This window comes from Strongylocentrotus purpuratus, unplaced genomic scaffold (genome assembly GCF_000002235.5).
Source record: "Strongylocentrotus purpuratus isolate Spur 01 unplaced genomic scaffold, Spur_5.0 spur5_contig_821, whole genome shotgun sequence".
Taxonomy (NCBI): Eukaryota; Metazoa; Echinodermata; class Echinoidea; order Camarodonta; family Strongylocentrotidae; genus Strongylocentrotus; species Strongylocentrotus purpuratus.
This window is the reverse complement of record NW_022145526.1, coordinates 450,655-468,011: the sequence shown is the minus strand read 5'-3', so window position 1 is coordinate 468,011 and position 17,357 is coordinate 450,655. Positions and strand designations below refer to the sequence as shown.

General features: G+C 40.5%; 2 protein-coding genes across 2 annotated transcripts; one reads left to right on the top strand and one right to left on the bottom strand.

Moving 5' to 3' along the window:
- Positions 1-479: 479 nt before the first annotated feature.
- On the bottom strand, positions 480-6,503 carry LOC100890416. Its single transcript, XM_003730019.2, has one exon. It carries the CDS (start codon positions 6,501-6,503, stop codon positions 480-482), a length of 6,024 nt encoding a protein of 2,007 aa, XP_003730067.2.
- A 636-nt stretch (positions 6,504-7,139) lies between these two features.
- Positions 7,140-8,856, top strand: LOC115922299 (solute carrier family 10 member 6-like). Its single transcript, XM_030980936.1, has 2 exons — positions 7,140-7,357; positions 8,358-8,856. Exons 1-2 carry the CDS (start codon positions 7,140-7,142, stop codon positions 8,854-8,856), a joined length of 717 nt encoding a protein of 238 aa, XP_030836796.1.
- Positions 8,857-17,357: the final 8,501 nt, after the last annotated feature.

Here is a 17,357-nt window from a genome sequence, read left to right as displayed (position 1 = left end):
AGCATCCTCTCTTGAAATCGCGTAAAACTTTGCTCTCTTGCAATTCGCGTGTTGACAAAATCATCCTGTGTAAATTCGCGACTTGACATATGTTGATCCAATGCAAATTCGCGATAAAACATATGTTGATCCAATGCAAATTCGCGATAAAACATATGTTGATCCAATGCAAATTCGCGGTTAAAGATGTGTTGATCAGATCCAAATTCGCTATTAAACATGATTTGATCCTGTATTGGCTCATTATCACAAATGATTACCAATTACTAGCCAAAGGGCTATTAATATTTTACTTCTCACTTTAACACAAACACAAAATTTCACTGGCGCTCTGAATTCCACTTGTTCGCTTGATCCAAACACAAATTGCTTCATTTGCTTGATATCCTCCTCCAATAATGATTCAAAGCACATCCACTTAAAGGCACTTTCACATATTATACATGTAGATCCTTTCATAAATTTGAGACAAACTCCATTCAAATTTCCTGCTCCAGTAAAATACACAACTTGGTTACTGGCCTTACTAGCGATGTTGTTGCAGTTTTCACTTTCGCTCTGCGGACGAACCCCTTGTTGTCTGGCATAACCTCTTGCACTCGGGCCATGGACCAGGAACATCTGTGCGCTGTTTCGTCTATGACGAGTACAATGTCCCCCACCTGAAGGTTACGACTTGGCTGCAGCCACTTTTGTCGGCGTTGTAGAGAAGGCAGGTACTCTCGCACCCACCTCTTCCAGAATAGGTCTGCCAAGTACTGCATCTGTTTCCACCGCTTCTTTGAGTAGATGTCCTTGTCGTCGAAGATCCCTGGAGGTAGCGTCGTTGAACCCTTCATAGTCAGCAAGCTGTTTGGTGAGATTACATCCAGATCATTTGGGTTGTCTGAACATCTGGTAAGAGGCCTACTATTTATGACGGCCTCCACTTCACACATGAATGTATGGAGCTGCTCCTCATTCTGGTAGGACTTTAGATACTGCTCTCTCATGACTGCACACAGTATCTTTCTGACTGTTCTAATTTGGCGTTCCCATACTCCCCCCTGATGGGAAGCAGCAGGAGGATTGAAATGCCATTTCATGCCATGGTTTGCATGAAAGTTGATCAGCTGGTCTTGATTCAGCTCCTTTAATGCCTGCTTCAGTTCCCTTTCAGCTCCTACTAAATTTGTACCATTATCCGAGAACATCTCTTTCATAGGTCCTCGGCGGCTGATGAAGCGACGAATAGCCTCAATACAGGAGCTTGTGTCTAGACTCGATGCAACTTCAATGTGCACCCCTCTGCAGGACAGGCATGTGAAGATTACGCCATATCTTTTCCTTATGCTTCTTCCACACTTTATTTCAAAAGGACCAAAATAGTCCATGCCAACTCTGGTGAACGCCGGCTCGTCACTCTGAACTCGACTTCTTGGAAGTTCTGCCATTTTCTGATGACCAGCCTTTCCTTGGTTCTTTCTACAAATGATGCATTTCCTTGCTATGTTTCGTGCTAAAACTCCAGCTCCTACCACCCAGAATTTCTGTCGTAATTCAGCTACCATGTGATTTTGTCCCTGATGACCAACTCTCCTATGGATGTATTGCATTAAAAGAGTGGTTACATGATGCTTCTTTGGTAGGATGTATTGATGTTTAGCACTGCTTGGAATCTGGGCATTCTGCAACCTTCCACCTACTTGAAGTAACCCATTGCTCAATTCTGGATCAAGGTTACTAAGGGTAGAGCGTTTTGGTACTCCTTTCTCTTCTCCGTGACCAGCCAGTCGTTTCATTTCCTCTGGGAATGATTCAAGTTGCAATTGTTTAACAATTGCGACTTCGGCATCTTCAATGTCCTTATTTGTCAGGCTGAACATTTCACTGGAATTGCCATCTATTCCTTTCCCCTTTCCTTGTAGCATTTTCTTGAACTTCAATATCCAGGCAACTCCTCGTTTCAGCTTATCCCAATCAGAATAGTGCGACAGGAGTGCACTTATTGGATCCTCCTTGTTTATCATTGTGGCATGAATGTGAGTCTCATCCAAATCTCCTGACATAGTATCATCAGCTTTCTCCATTCTTGCTGGAGCTTTCACACCCTCAGATGGCCATATTTCTTCAGACCGCTTTAGGAATTCTGGGCCTTCAAACCATTCCTTCTTCTTGGTTAGTTCACTGGCATCCAATCCCCTGGATGCATGATCTGCCGGGTTTAACTTGGTAGGAATGTACTTCCACTGATTTGTCTCTGATCCATCTCGGATGATACTCAGTCTGTTTGTCACAAATACTGGATATCTGGCAGTTTCGTTGGCAATGTATTTCAGAACTGTTTGACTGTCCGTCCAAAATACTGTCTCATCCAACTCCATATTCATTTCCCTCTTGATCATACTGTCTTGCTTTACTGCGAGTGTTGCAGCAGTTAACTCCATCTTAACAATAGTGTGAGGCTTCAGTGGGGCAACCCTGGCTTTGGCTGTCAAAAATGCCACATGAACCTCTTCATTCTCATCTGTCTGTCTCAAGTAGGTCACAACACCATAGCCATCCATGCTAGCATCGGCAAAGTGGTGCAGCTGTCTGTTTGTCACTATACCAAAGTTCTTTGGTTTTAGACATCTTTCAGTCTTCACCTGGTCAAGATTTTGTAGCTCATTCATCCAATGTTCCCATTCCATTTTCTGCTTTTCAGGGATTGACTGGTCCCAGTCCAATTTAGCTTGGCACAATTCTTGCAGAATTATCTTAGCCTTCAGAACGAATGGTGCTGCTAGCCCGAAGGGATCATAGACTGAGCTCATTACTGATAGGATGTTTCGGCGAGTAGCCTTTCTTGACATTTCTTTCAATTTGAAGCCTAACTGGTCATTTTCTGGATCCCATCTTACACCAAGAGCTCGTTCAGTTGGAAGAACTTCCCTTTGTAAGTCCAAATCCTTCAATTCAACGGCATGTTCCTCCTTTGGAATGGAATCCAAGACCTCTCGTCTGTTGCTTGACCATTTGGTTAACTTGAAGCCTCCCTTGGACAACACTTGTCTTAATGATTCAGCTAGATCAATGCCTTCTTGGGGTGTTGATACTGACTTCAGAAAATCATCAACGTAAAAGTCTTTCTGTATGGCATCTAGGACTTCTTCCTTTGCACAACCTTCATTGTCCTTTGCTGTTCTTTTCAGGGCATAATTCGAACAACTGGGAGAAGATGTAGCCCCAAAAAGATGGACTAGCATTCTGTAGGCTACTGGCTCTTTGGTGATATCCCCCTCAGGCCACCACAAGTAACGCAGCATGTCGCATTGGTCTGGTGTAACTTTCACCTGATAGAACATAGACTGTATATCTGCCATTATAGCCACTTTCTCTTTCCTCCATCTGAGGAGAACACCAAGTAATCTGTTGGTTAGATCTGGTCCTTGTAGGAGTTCCTGATTAAGAGACTTTCCTTTGTAGCTGATAGGACAATTGAAGACTACTCTAATCTTTCCTGGCTTTTGGGGATGATACACCCCATGGTGAGGGATATACCATACCTTCCCATCATGTCTGTCCAAGTCTGCTTCTGGAACCTTCTCTGCATAGCCTTGCTTTTCCAGATCATTCATGAATGTGGTGTACTGTTCATGGATTTCCTTGTTCTTTGATAACTTCTGTCCTTGTCTTTCCAGAAATCTTTCAGCTTGGTCCTTGTTGTTAGGCATAGCCAGATCTCTCTGCTTTAAGGGCAGATCTATCTGATAATGATTGTCTTTCTTAGTGATAGATTTCTCCATTATGTCCAAGAAAGTCTTGTCGTCAACTGACAGGCCCTCTCTGTGATCACTTAGTCTCTCTGTAAATTCCATATTGCAGAAGTCTTTGAATTTCCGTTCTAATTCCTCTTGTCTAGGAATGATGGAAACTTCTTCCTGTTTACAAAAACAGACTTTGTGAATATCTGCTTGCTCTTGAGCTTGTATACCATACACGAGCCAACCTAGCCTTGAGCGGATAGCATATGGTTCTTCGATGTCACCAGCTTTAATTTCTAGAGGCATCGATGCTGACGGAACGTTGGCTCCAATCATGAGAGTTACCCTTGAAATAGAGTTGCGGTTACTTATTTCGGGCAATTCTATGTCCTTCAGATGTTTCCATCGTTTCAGATCCTTTTGAGTTGGAGCATCTGAAACTGTCACTGGTATACCATCTTTGACATAGATGGGCGGAAGATTGATGAATTCCTTCTCCTTTACTCCTGCGATCTGCAGCTCATCTACAGTGACTTCTGTATCTATCACTTCTTCAAGATTCAATGTCTTGACTATTAGCTTGGTTTTCCTGGTTCTTGCATGCAGCCTTTGGGTAAGTTCTGTGTCACAGAAGACTGTTCCACATCCATTATCTATGAATGCATAAGTTGATATGCATCTGTCATTTCCTTTGTGCTTCACGATGACTGGAACTATCGTCATGCACGTCGATGTCTGGGGTTTTCCTCCAACACCTTTCTTCACATTGGTAGACCCTGAAGAGATCCTTCCAGCTTCACTTTGCACATCGGTAGATGTTGAAGCATCATTGGTGGTTTTCCTTGTATTTCCTTCTCCGTCTTTCATCCACCTGGGATCATGCATTAAAGTGTTGTGCATCCTGTCGCAGACATCACACTTGATCTTACTCTTGCATTCCTTTTTCAGATGTTTTGGTTTCAGGCATCGGAAGCAGAGGCCTTTCCTTTTACATTGCTCTGATCTTTCTTCAACTTTCAAGGCTTCAAATTTTCGGCACTCGTCAATAACATGCCTTGAGTTGGTGCCACAGAAAGTACAACTTGGATCCCTCTTGTCCTTCTGCTCCCTATCCTGTTGTGTAGCTGTACCAAATGCCTTTGTGCTTCTTGATTTTTGTAGTTTTTCTTTCTCATCTTTATTGTAGGAAGCATTTTTCTCAGTCCTCTGATATCCCAATCCCTGTACCATGGGATCGTTAATGTTTCTTTCAGTCTGTATGGCGAACTGTGCAAGGTCGTCCAGGGTGGGATTCCTATTGGCAATATCACGAGTCAGGCCTACTCGTGAGATCCACTTCTGTTGGAGATACAAGGGTAGTTTGCTTGCCAGAACTCTCAGAAAACTTGCACTATCCATGCCTCCTAAGTCCCCTGCTGCTCTAACATGTGAGCAATTATTGAGGTATATTGCGAATTTTCGCAATCCTTGCCTATCTCCTGATCGTATCTGCTCCCAGGCAATTGCCCTTTCCTTGTATGCATTTATTATGTTACTCTGCTTTCCGTAGTCTCTGTGTAGCATGGACTTGGCTGTCTCATATGCCCTCTTACTTGGTTGTATGTGGGGGCATTCTCGAATAAGCTCATGCGCTTCTCCTCGTGTGTATTTTAGTAGAAGCTCTAGTCTTCTGAAAGGTTCATCAGTTCTCTTTTCAACCACATATTCAAAATTCCTTATAAAGGTAAGGTAATCAAGTGGATCCCCATTGAACGGCTCGAGATCTGGCGATGGTAGACTGTTTTCTGCAGTGAATCTAATCATCTCCCTAAGCATCTGTTTGGTGGCTCCTTCTTCATTGCTCACAGGTTCCTTGCGAAAGGCTTGTTCTTGTTCTTGTCTACGACCACCGACAAAATCACCTCTAACTCGTTCTTGTCCACGATCACGGAAAGAGTCACCTCTAACTTGATTTCGTTCTTGTCCACGATCACGGAAAGAGTCACCTCTAACTTGATCTCGTTCTTGTCCATGATCACCGACAAAATCATCTCTAACTCGTTCTCGTTCTTGTCCACGATCGAGGAAAGAGTCACCTCTAACTTGATCTCGTTCTTGTCCACGATCACGGAAAGAGTCACCTCTTACTTGTTCTCGTTCTTGTCCACGATCACGGAAAGAGTCACCTCTTACTTGTTCTCGTTCTTGTCCACGATCACGGAAAGAATCACCTTCCACTTTCCATTTCTGTAGCTCTTCTTCTGAGTCTTGTTGTAGAAGCTTCAATTCTGCTTGCAAGAGAATAGCAGTCTTTTGTCTTTCAATCTCCGCTTCTTCATCCTTCAAAAGCTGACTCTTTCTCAAATTCTCAGCCTTTTCTTTTGCAATTCGTATTTCTTGTTCGGCTTGTTCCATTTCATGTTGTTTTTGAAGTGTTCTCAGTTTCTTCTCAAGTTCACTCGTTTGATGTAAGGCTATCAACTTTGCTTTAAGTTGTCTTTCCTTCTTTCTCTCTCTTTCTCTCCTCTTTGCAGTGCTGGCAGAAGAGGCCGATGATCCACATAATGACAATGTGGATTCTGAGTCATCTTGATCTTCTTTCCCATTCTCTAGATCTCTTTCTCTAGTAAAGCTCCTTGTTGCACCACTCTCCTTATCATCAACATGATCAATATCATTGCCACTGGCATTGCTCAGTTCCTTATCTTTCACGACATGATCGATATCATTGCCATTGGCATTGCTCAGTTCCTTATCTTTCCCACCTGGGGATTTGGGAGTAGTATTCCCATCCAGCATAATTGCAATTTACTTGATAAACATTCCTTTCAAATCAGCAGTAACGTGTAGAGCTATAGAGTCTAGCCGATTTCACTTCAAAGTTTCATTTCATTCAGCCGATTTCACTTCTGAGTTTCATTTCATTGAATTACTCACTGTGTCACGTCACGTCAGACTTTAGTACTTGTGCGGTGTTCGCGAGTATCACGCCCGGGGGCTTTGCCGTGTCGAATTCCTTCATCCATGCAGTATCCGTTGAAGAATCGACTTTGTTTTACTAATGTAGAGATATCTACATATGATCCTTGAGACAATGTGGTAATTTCATGGTTCTTTGTTTATTAACACTCAACTGAACTCCAATCATTTCCATACACCGGAATGTACAAAGTAGCAATAGTAGTAGTAGTTTAGTAGGTAAAACAAAGTTTTCCTTCCTTGAATCCGTGCCCACATCATATCATATCTGTAGTTTCCATGTGACAAGCCTAGCTACGTTTGTACAACAATTCCAGTCAATCTACGGTATCCTTAAAACAAAAACTAAATTTGGCTTCTTATAACTTGATCCTTACAGGCTTTACAACGTCCTTTCAGCGATAGGATAATTATATGCATGAATTCACTTTTCATTTTGTCCGCTTCACGTACAGGATGTGTATGGCCATGTTCTCTACCGCCCTCTCCGTCGGACTCATCCCGTTGTGGTTTTCCTTCTATGCCAGTAACTGGACACATGAGTATTTCGTCATCCCCACACCACTTGACCTCGCCTTGGCCGAGCTGTTGTTAGTCGTACCTACTATCCTGGGTGTGCTGTACCAGAAGAAGTACGGAAAAGTCAAGGGAAGGCTGATGGCAAAGGTAGGCTTGTGAGTTACATGTACGAAGTCCACTATCTGGACTGCTTCCGGGTCGCGCGCCCAATCAGCTGAGAAAATAACACACCCTCAGCGCTGAAACGGAGACATTTAGTCCTAATTGGTTCTAGGACACCTACCCCCTGGACATCCATGCACCCCCGGATAACCACTCCCAACTACCTCTTAGGACAACTACCCCCTAGAACAACTAACCCTGTAGGGCAACCACCCTCTAGGACGACTATCCTCGAGACAACTACCCCCTAGGACAATTTCACCCTGGTCAACTACCCCCCGGACATCCACCTCCGGATAACAAGCCCTAGTTAACTACCCCCTAGGATAACTACCACCCAGACAACTACCCCTGGACAACTATACCGTCTGGGACATTAACTACCTCCGGGACACCTACCCCCTCGACATCCACCCCCGGATAACCACCCCCAGTCAACTACCCCTTAGGGCAACCACCCTCTAGGACAACTACCCCCTAGGACAACTTCCCCCAGGACAACTAACCCCCGGACAACTACCCCCGGACATCCACCCTAGTCAACTACCCCCTAGGACAACTACCCCCAAGACAACTACCCCCCCCCCCCCCCAGGCAAGTTAAATGAGATATTACATGATTATTATCGCCTATATCCTCTGTATTTCCTCTTTTCTCAGCATGGATTCTCGCCGTTTCTGTCTCTCTGGATCGATCCGCGCGCGCACGCCCTTATGAAAAAACCCATGGTCACCACGGTTCCATGGACAAATTACCATCCACCATGGTAACCATGGTAGATGGTAATTTGGACAAAAACCACACCCTCGATTTGTCTCTGCATGTCTCTGAAATTGTATCCTAGTTTTTCTCTCTCTCTCACACTCTCTCCGTCTCTGTCTCTGTCTCTTTCTTTCTTGATCTATCTATCAATCTCTGGATCTCAATTTCTCACCCTTTTTTTTCTCTCTCTCTTTCTTGCACCTCCCCATCTTCTTTCTCTCAGATCTGCAGCAATGCCTTCTGGATCGCCGCCGTCACCACCCCTGTCCTAAATGGCATCACCAACCCCGAATATTACATGGTGGACTGGCAAATCTGGGTTGGCACCGTATCCTTACCACCGATCGGCTTTGTATGCGGGATCGTAATTGCTCTCATCGCTAGCCTCCCGTTCAATGTCTGCTGCGCGGTCTCGCTCGCCGTCGGTATGCCGAATGTCTACTTCGCCAGCCAGCTCTCGGAGAGGTACCTCTCAGAGAACGAAGAGACCCTGAAAGACGTGCGTGGTATCTTGACTATATTCAGCCTCGTGACGCCTTTGGAAGGCTTCATTTGGGCGATCATGTATCGTTACATCGAGGGGATGTTCCTGAAAATCTCGCACAAGTGCTGCAGATGTTCTGACGACGATCCCGATCATGGCCAGGACAACAGAAGATTGTTAATGGACGCAGAGGAACCTGAGGCCCGTCTCTCGAAACCGTCACGAGTCTCATTTCTTGACTGTTAATATAGGCGTTAGGCTACTTGTCCGCTATACGTATTTCAGGAAGCCCTCTTTGTCAAGATCAAAGACGATTACATCCTGACTAAGGGCGTGTTTATGCTTCACTTTTTCTGGCCAGAATCAGGCATCTGTTACGCGTTTAGTTTAAAACACCGTTGCGTCCATGCTCACTTTTGTAGAATCGATCTCACCGAAAAACGGCGATCACGATCGCCGATCGTAAACTCACAAAAAGATGCGTTTACAATTTGTAAACGCGTTTAAATGGGGTCAACGCACTGACCTCTAGTGGGTATACGTAGCATACACAGTGAAGGTTTGCGAATCCAGCTGGAATACCAATTAAGGCCACACACGGAGAATTGCCTGTAGGAGCCAGAGAAGGGAGCATGAACAGCACACCGTGGAACTGCGATTACGATGAGCGTTTACGATGAGCGTTACAAATCGCTCATTCTACCTTCAAAAGTGAAGCATAAACGCGCCCTAAGTAGTGTTAAGCTTCGACCCCTTCATATTTCTTTCCTGATCACTTTTCAGTCGATGGGCAGTGCCAACACATGTCATTTATGGGCAAAAAAAAAACACAAATCATACAGCTATGATCTTTTTACACATTTTAAACTGGGATTTATCGGTTTTTATATTTGAAAATTTTATGAAAATATGCCATGTTTATATTAACTCTTATCATGCCACAGGGCTAGTCCCCATTGTGCCAAGCCCCAAATTCTCCCGTGCCAGGTTGTTTTGGAGATAATCTGATTAACACGATGGTTCTATGAATAGCGAGTGCAAAATACACTGCACAGTCCAATGAGCATGAACAATAACTGCTATTACGAATGCTGCATTGCACGCACATGGCACTCAAGCGGTGGCTCTCTCGCATGTACAAAGCACTATAACGATAGCGTGCATGCAGCCTTATGGCAGGCTATGAGTTAAGTATTTTCCACTATAGCTATATATACTGATTATACGCGTTGATTTCCATATTGTAAACTCATCGAAGGGAGTAGGCCTACGGGTAATCTGCCAAGGCAGGAAACCATAGTTAGAAGTTTAGTCTAATTCTCAGACCTATATTAATTTCTAGAAAAAATTCTGTCTTCAAATGTGTAAACTGAATAGTTTAGACCATATGTTTAACGTTTGGAATGTTGCAGTTTTGTAATTTGTTACTATTGCGCTAACGCCTAAAACATTGGACAAAAGTTTCATAACATCGTACTTTTAAAATAATATTATAGAGGTGTATTTTTATAAGAATATTATAGGGGTGTATTTTTTAAAGAATATTATAGGGGTGTATTTTTATAAGAATATTATAGGGGTGTATTTGTATAAGAATATTATAGGGGGTGCATTTTTATGAATTATCATATGAAAATATCCGGGGGGTGCCCATCTCAAAAACAAAACTGAAAATAAATAATTCTATGGTATAATCTACACATATTTTAAGGTATATTGCAACTCTTATTCTCTGGTACTCTTTTGAATCTTTTTTCATTCCTTATTCATTTTATTATTCATATAGTAAATTAATTATATAATATGGACTGGCCTTGAGGGAGATACCACATAATTTTTCCCAAACTAGACTCATATTGCCCCGAGTCAAAGACGAGGGCAATATGGTTCTTGTGAGGGAAATATATGTGGTATCTCCCGAAAGTTAAGCCAGTCAATATTGTTATTGTTATCTAAATCAGACATCTAGAGCAAATACATACATGACAATCTCATAAAACTGAACAAGCTTTGTCAAACCAGCACTGTGCATCCACCTGCTTGACAAAATTGTCGATACACTGCAAACAGTGTACCCAATTTGGTGTGACTATTACGTCACAATATTTAGAGTACGCGCAAAGTGCGCATGTTCTCGTACGCATAATAGATGCGCAATGAAAATGACAAAATACGGCGCGGTGAATATGGTCTTATATTATATGCTTTTTTAACACGTAAAGTCCATAGGCTTTTTTTATGAAAGGTAAATATGGTCTCATATTCCCCGATTAGCCCTTTTAGGATTACCAGCAAGTGTAATATGATTTGTTATATACCTCACTTAAGAAATCCAGCTATCTGATTGGTCGAAATTGCATTCATAAAGTTCAACTATTCCTGTAAAATTCCCGGTAAAATTCCAAACCCATGTAATAGTTCAAAAATAGTTCTAAAATCCCAGTTACCATGGTTACTGGGAAAATAGTTCAGTCTTGGTGAATTACCCATAGGTTTACATGTTAAAAAATGGTCTGAGCGATCGAGGATACCGTACGTGTGCGATGAATTGGTCGGTAATTTCAATACAATTGAATCTCGATCGATCTTACCGACAATTTTATCTTGCATTGTTGACATGAAGACGAAAATAAACTTCCAAAAACAACATTTGCCGATAGATCTTGATCTAAGTTCGTGCAAATGCATTGCAAAAGTAAAAGAAGGTCCCGTTTAATGGAGCTGCTGCGAAGCATCCAACACGCGAAGCCGTTTTCAATCCATTTTAATGTATAAATCAGAGAAAACTGAAGGGATGGTATCAGTGCGCGATGGGTCTAAGGCTGTGATTTTAGTCACATCATCGTTGATACGCAAGAGATCAAATCCCATCTTCGACAACAAAAAAAACCAAAAAAAATTGTGTCGAAGATGGGATTTTTTTTTAGTCTACTCTCAAAAATACACTCATAAAAAAAACAACCGTGCAGACAAACTAGATAAAGGCCAAGATGGTGTCATAAGTTAACTCTTTTTTTTTCGGCATATAAAAGTATTAATGACTGCTTTAATATTCGAGAAATAGTTGTTTTTATACGCTCTCGGGAAGGTTACAATTGGGCTATTGTCCTCGGCACGCCTCGGGCAATAGCACAATTCTAATCTTCCCTTGAGCGTATAAAAACAACTATTTCTCTCAAAGCAGTCATTAATACTATAGTAAAAACCACTGCTCAGATGTCTGATACGGGTAATAATGACATTTATCTTTCATCTAGACTATAAAGGAACATGTTTGTTTTAGGCCTCAAAGTTGTACTAGAGAAGCAATATTTTGTATGAGAATGAAGACAGAAAGGTATATTACAGTAAATAAAGAAATATATGTGTGCTTTATTGACTTCTCTAAAGCATTCGACAAAATTCACCACGACAAATTGATTGAAAGTTTACAACAAATTTGTTTAGATGAAAAGAATATACGTCTCATATCTAAACTTACTGGGAGCAGACAGCTGGCATCAAAATTAATAATGAAATTACAGGTTACACAAAAATCAAAAGAGGAGTACGTCAGGGATGCGTAATGTCCCCATCTCTGTTTAACTTGTGCACAGAGTTGGTATTCAGGGAACTTACAGATATGAAAGGTGTTAGCCTTTGGGTTTAAATATTAATAATTTGCGTTATCCTGGCTGATGACACTGTACTTTGCGCAGAGAATGAAGAAGATTTACAACATGTATTGGATATTGTAAAAGTCAAACGTGAAGAGTTTGGTCTAAGCATGAATGTCAACAAAACTACTAAATGATTTTTAGTAGGGCAGAGAATAAGCCTAGAATACGTTTGGAACTCTATGGACATATCAGTGAGCAGGTCAATAATTACATCTAATTAGAACAAAATGTCACAGATGATTCCAGATGCGAAGCAGAAATTGCTCGGAATACTTTTCTGGCAATGAAAGGATTATTCACAGATAGAAAGGTAAAATTTACGCTTAGGTTGAGACTAGTAAACTGTTATGTATGGTATGTCCCATTGTGTGGAGCAGGAACATAAACACAAAACGAGGCCATTGGAAATAGAATAAAATCTTTTGAAATGTGGATTTACAGAAGAATGATGAAAATATTCTGGAAAGTAATGATAACCAACAAAGAGATATTGCACATGACGGGGCGTAAACAAATTGCACTAGTAGGATTAGTAAAGGAGAGAAAATCAAAAACTTTTGTCGTGTTAAAAGGCACCAAAGCCTCTTAATTAAAGGATGTATTGTAAGGAAGAGTGGAAGGAAGTAGACCTAGAGGGAGACCTAGAATCAACTGGGAAGAGAATGTCAAGAACTGGAGTGGACTAAAACTGCAAGATTGCACCAGAATGGCAGAGGATAGAGTGAAATGGAGAGATGTTGTAATCAACCTCCGAACCGGGATGAAGATACTTAGTTCCCTTGTCAAAGGTTTAATACCAAGTCAAATGATTTATCCCATTTCAAAGGTTTAATCCCATATCAAGGTTTCATCCTATTTCAAAGATTTAGTCCCATGTCAAAGGTTTCATCCCATGTCAAAGATTTAATCCCCTGTTGCACGTTTAAATCCACGCTTAGTATGTGACAAATCAATCTGTCCCGATTTATTTTTCTTGAGAATATGACATATTAAAGGGAGTTTGTAACATTGTTTGGATGATCAGAAATGGTGCTAATGTAGTGACTTCAATGCTAGATGTACTAATAAAGCTAATCTGAAAGTTTGAGTGACAACAGACCATTATCAACGATAAAAATTAGGAAAAACCTATCTGATCGATTCTTTGAATGACCCAACCTTATCATTACAATTTAATTACATTTTAGGTGAATTTAAATCTTCACAAAGCAATGAATATGAATAATGTATATACCGTTCCAGACATTTAAGTGTTGAAATATTTTTTAAAGCCTATCTGAATATTATTCATGGCAAGATTTATTTTTGTGTGGTAACTTACAAATCCTGCAACTGTAGGAGTAAGTCCATCTGTATTTATGTATGTTTTTATTGGTTGCATTACTTGAGCTGTGAAATTGTGAAAGAAATGAACACATGAGTTGAACAATATTTATTTTGTCGTCCACTTGCATCTTTTTTCCTTTTTGGAATTGTACATGTACAATGCAATTATAGGATGAACTGAATACTCCCCCCCCCCCCCCATCCCAGGTGTAATGATGGGATGGGGAGGGTGACAACTTCTAAAACAGATACCTACCTCTATCAAGAACTGTTAAGTTTTTCTTCTTTAATTTTTATTGTTGCTAGAGTTTAAGGCTGAAAACCCTTTCTCATCCTCCCATTCCAATGTATCTTTTCTCTCTGCATCCACTTTCATCTTTACTGTCCCCCTCTCTACCTCTCTCTTTCCATCTCCCTCTCACCTTTGGCCTTCTCTACCTCTCTCTCTCTCTCTCTCTCCTCTTCCTACCTCTTTGCCTCCCGCTCGTCACGACGCGCACTTTATCATCTATTATTTGCAGCAATATTTCTCTGTTGCGGTGTATTGCTTTGTGTCTATAAACCGGACCCTTTTCTCTCTTTCTCTGTCATTTCCTTTTTTTTAATGATAAATCCAATTCAATTATTATGATGAAATTCAACTTTCCTCTCACATCTTAATTATTTTTTCTTAATTAATGATATTATCTAGATTTAATTAATGAAACAAAGTGAATTCCTTCCCGATTACACTGAATAGAACTTACCAAAAGACGGTTTCGGAGGAAAGGAAAGGTGATGACGTTTTTTTTTTTAATGTTAAACTCTTAAAGGGATAGTTGAGTTCTGTTGCAGAGGGCGCTACACAAAATATTTTTTTTGTGAGATTATGAAAAACTGAGTGTCAAATTTGAAAGAACATTATATTTAAATGACAAAATCATCTTTGTTTGATCTAAATCGGTTCAGAGACGGCTGAAATATCCATAAATATAACGATTTCGTACCACCACAAATATTAGATATTTTGAAAAATTTGCAAAAACCGTTGAAAAAAAGAAATAACGGCTTTTACCTCGTATTTTAGCCAATACCGATGTTAGCTTTTTTGTTGGCATTTCGTGTTGCTTATAGTATGCACAACCAGCCGGGCCATGTATTTTTATTTTTAATTAAAACATTAATTAACGGTCATCATGTTTTGTTTTAAGTGGAGCTGTATTGGTATGATCGTATTGGCTAAATTCACACATTTTGGGGTCTAAAATTAACCGTTCATAGCAATTTTAGGTTCTAAAAGGGCACTAGAAATGTCATAGATAAGAATAAGAGCAATAACCATGCACTTTGAAGGCATTTGCGGTCTGAAAACAGAACTCAACTATCCCTTTAAGGGCCTTTTCAATCCCGGTTTGTATAAGTGTTATATTCTGATTTCTGTGTCAGTTGAATTGAAAATGAATTCACTTTGTTTCATTAATCGAGCAAATATGACTTTAATTTAGAAATATAATTAAGATGTGAATGGAAATTCGAAATTCATAATTAAAATTGAATGGTAATTATTTATTTTAAAAAGGGGAAACGATAGCGAAACAGAGAAAAAAAAGTCCTGTTTAGATACAGAGCAATACACCGCAACAAAGAAATATTGCTGCAACTAATAGTTGATTTAATTAGTTAGTGCACGACAGGTTTTTTTGTTAACCGTTTTATTGAAAAGAAATATTAAAGCATTCAAAACTGAGTAATTATATTTAAACGTCTTTGGTTCCGCCGTTTCTACCCGGTGAATAAAATGCGAATTAACAAATACACCAATTAACATGATGAGTGGGTGAAAAAGGTGGTTTTCAGGTCTCGTCGTACTCCCTTCCCAATCTCGCTATCCCTCTCTTTCTCCTAGCTATATATTTCATATATTTATCTCTTCTCTCTCTCTCTCTCTCTCTCTCTCATATTGCTCCGTTTAGTCTCATTTCACAATGCCCCCTATCGTCAGAGCATGGTCAGATTCAGCAGCCTAACATGTTAGCCTATGGACGTTTTTTTTAAAAATCGTTAAAAATTCATTTTTTGTTTAAACGAAAAGCACATCCACCCCGACGTACGTTATTACTAGCTCTTTCATTGGAGCCCTCATGTCTCATTGACGTTTGAAAGTTCACCCACCGTAATTTTTCAAAATAGGTTGCAAGCTTTTACTAAATGGAAAAATTACGGTGGGGGGTTGGATGAAATGGACAAAACGAAATAGGCAGAAGTGATCTATGATAATTCATGCTTTTTATGTTTCGTGTGCTCGACCTATAATCTTCAAATCGCTTGGTAAACTGAGTCCAAAGTTAGACTTGTTTCACATGTGTATTATAGGCAATGCCGAGCTTGCAACCTATTTTGAAAAATTAAGGTGGGTGAACTTTCAAAAGTCAATGAGACATGAGGGCTCCAATGAAAGAGCTAGTGATAACGTACGTCGGGGTGGATGTGCTTTTCGTTTAAACAAAAAATGAATTTTTAACGATTAAAAAAAAAAAACGTCCATAGGCTAACATGTTAGGCTGCTGAATCTGACCATGCTCTGACGATAGGGGGCGTTGTGAAATGAGACTAAACGGAGCCATATGGCCAAGGTAAGCAAAAGCATGAATATTCATGGCACACCATGGACTATTCGGTTATTAACAGAGGGGTGCAATCGGTCATCACGTCAAACTCCCCTAATTGCCACCAAGTATTTCATATAATTATATAGTTTGGTATGTTTCTTTTACTCACTCATGAATTATTAAATATCAATGATGGTTTAAAGAAATGTAAAAGAAATTTTAGTTGATATTTATTAACAAAGTAATTTATATTTAGCAAAGCAATCTCACATACAAAATAACTATCAAGTGTCGTCTTCTACGCCGATTGTCGCCTGCTTCGTTAAAGGCACATATTTATCGTTTAGACTGTAAGGTATACCAGGGAGATTTGTATTTTCCTGCAGTACAACGTATAGCAGGAAAATGTTGTATATGCGGATCCTTTTAATGATTACGTTATGGAAGTGGCGAGGCGGTACGGTTTGAATAACTTAGGCAGGTGAAAGTTATTGTATTGAGAAGGAAAGGAATGTTCAGAAAGGCATAGAGATGGAAGTGGGCGTGATAGCCATTCTAGCTTTGCACCTACATCAGTACGAAAATACACCCGACGGCACGGTGGCCTGTACTTATAGCGCGCGAACACATTACACCCAATGGCATACACCCGGTACCCTGCAACACAGTGGAACATTCTAAGAAATTAAAAAATTATCTACAAAATGGACCTCTTGAATCATCTGAGAAGTAACTTACCCTATTCTGATTACTTCAATGAATGTCAAGATAACAATGGCTGCTTTTCCATCCAAAAATAAAACTAGTTTGCAATTAGAAATAGTCAATTTCTCGATAATTTCACAAAATATATTTGCCGCCGCATTCAATATGACGTCATTGACAGCTGATTGGCTAGTTTGGTAGTGACGTCGAACGAGCTATGTTTGTGCTGCAGTGATCGAGCGAGCGAAAATGAGACAATCGGAGCAATATGGTCTCTCGCTCAGCTCTCTCTTCCTTCTCTCGCTTCTCTCTAGTTCCACCTAGAACTACAATGACTGGGCATTCAAAAACCCTGTTTATTCTCAAGATTTATACTTAGCCACCGAACAGCTATAAATTTCGTATCTCCCCCCCCCCCTCTCTCTCTCTCTCTCTCTCTCACTCAGCTCTTTCTTCCTCCTCTCTCTCT

Coding starts and splice junctions, on each gene's coding strand:
- LOC100890416 (XM_003730019.2), bottom strand. CDS start 6,503: ATGCTGGATGGGAATACTACTCCCAAATCCCCAGGTGGGAAAGATAAG.
- LOC115922299 (XM_030980936.1), top strand. CDS start 7,140: ATGTGTATGGCCATGTTCTCTACCGCCCTCTCCGTCGGACTCATCCCG. Junction 7,358..8,357: donor CTGATGGCAAAGGTAGGCTT/GTGAGTTACATG, acceptor TCAGATCTGCAG/CAATGCCTTCTGGATCGCCG.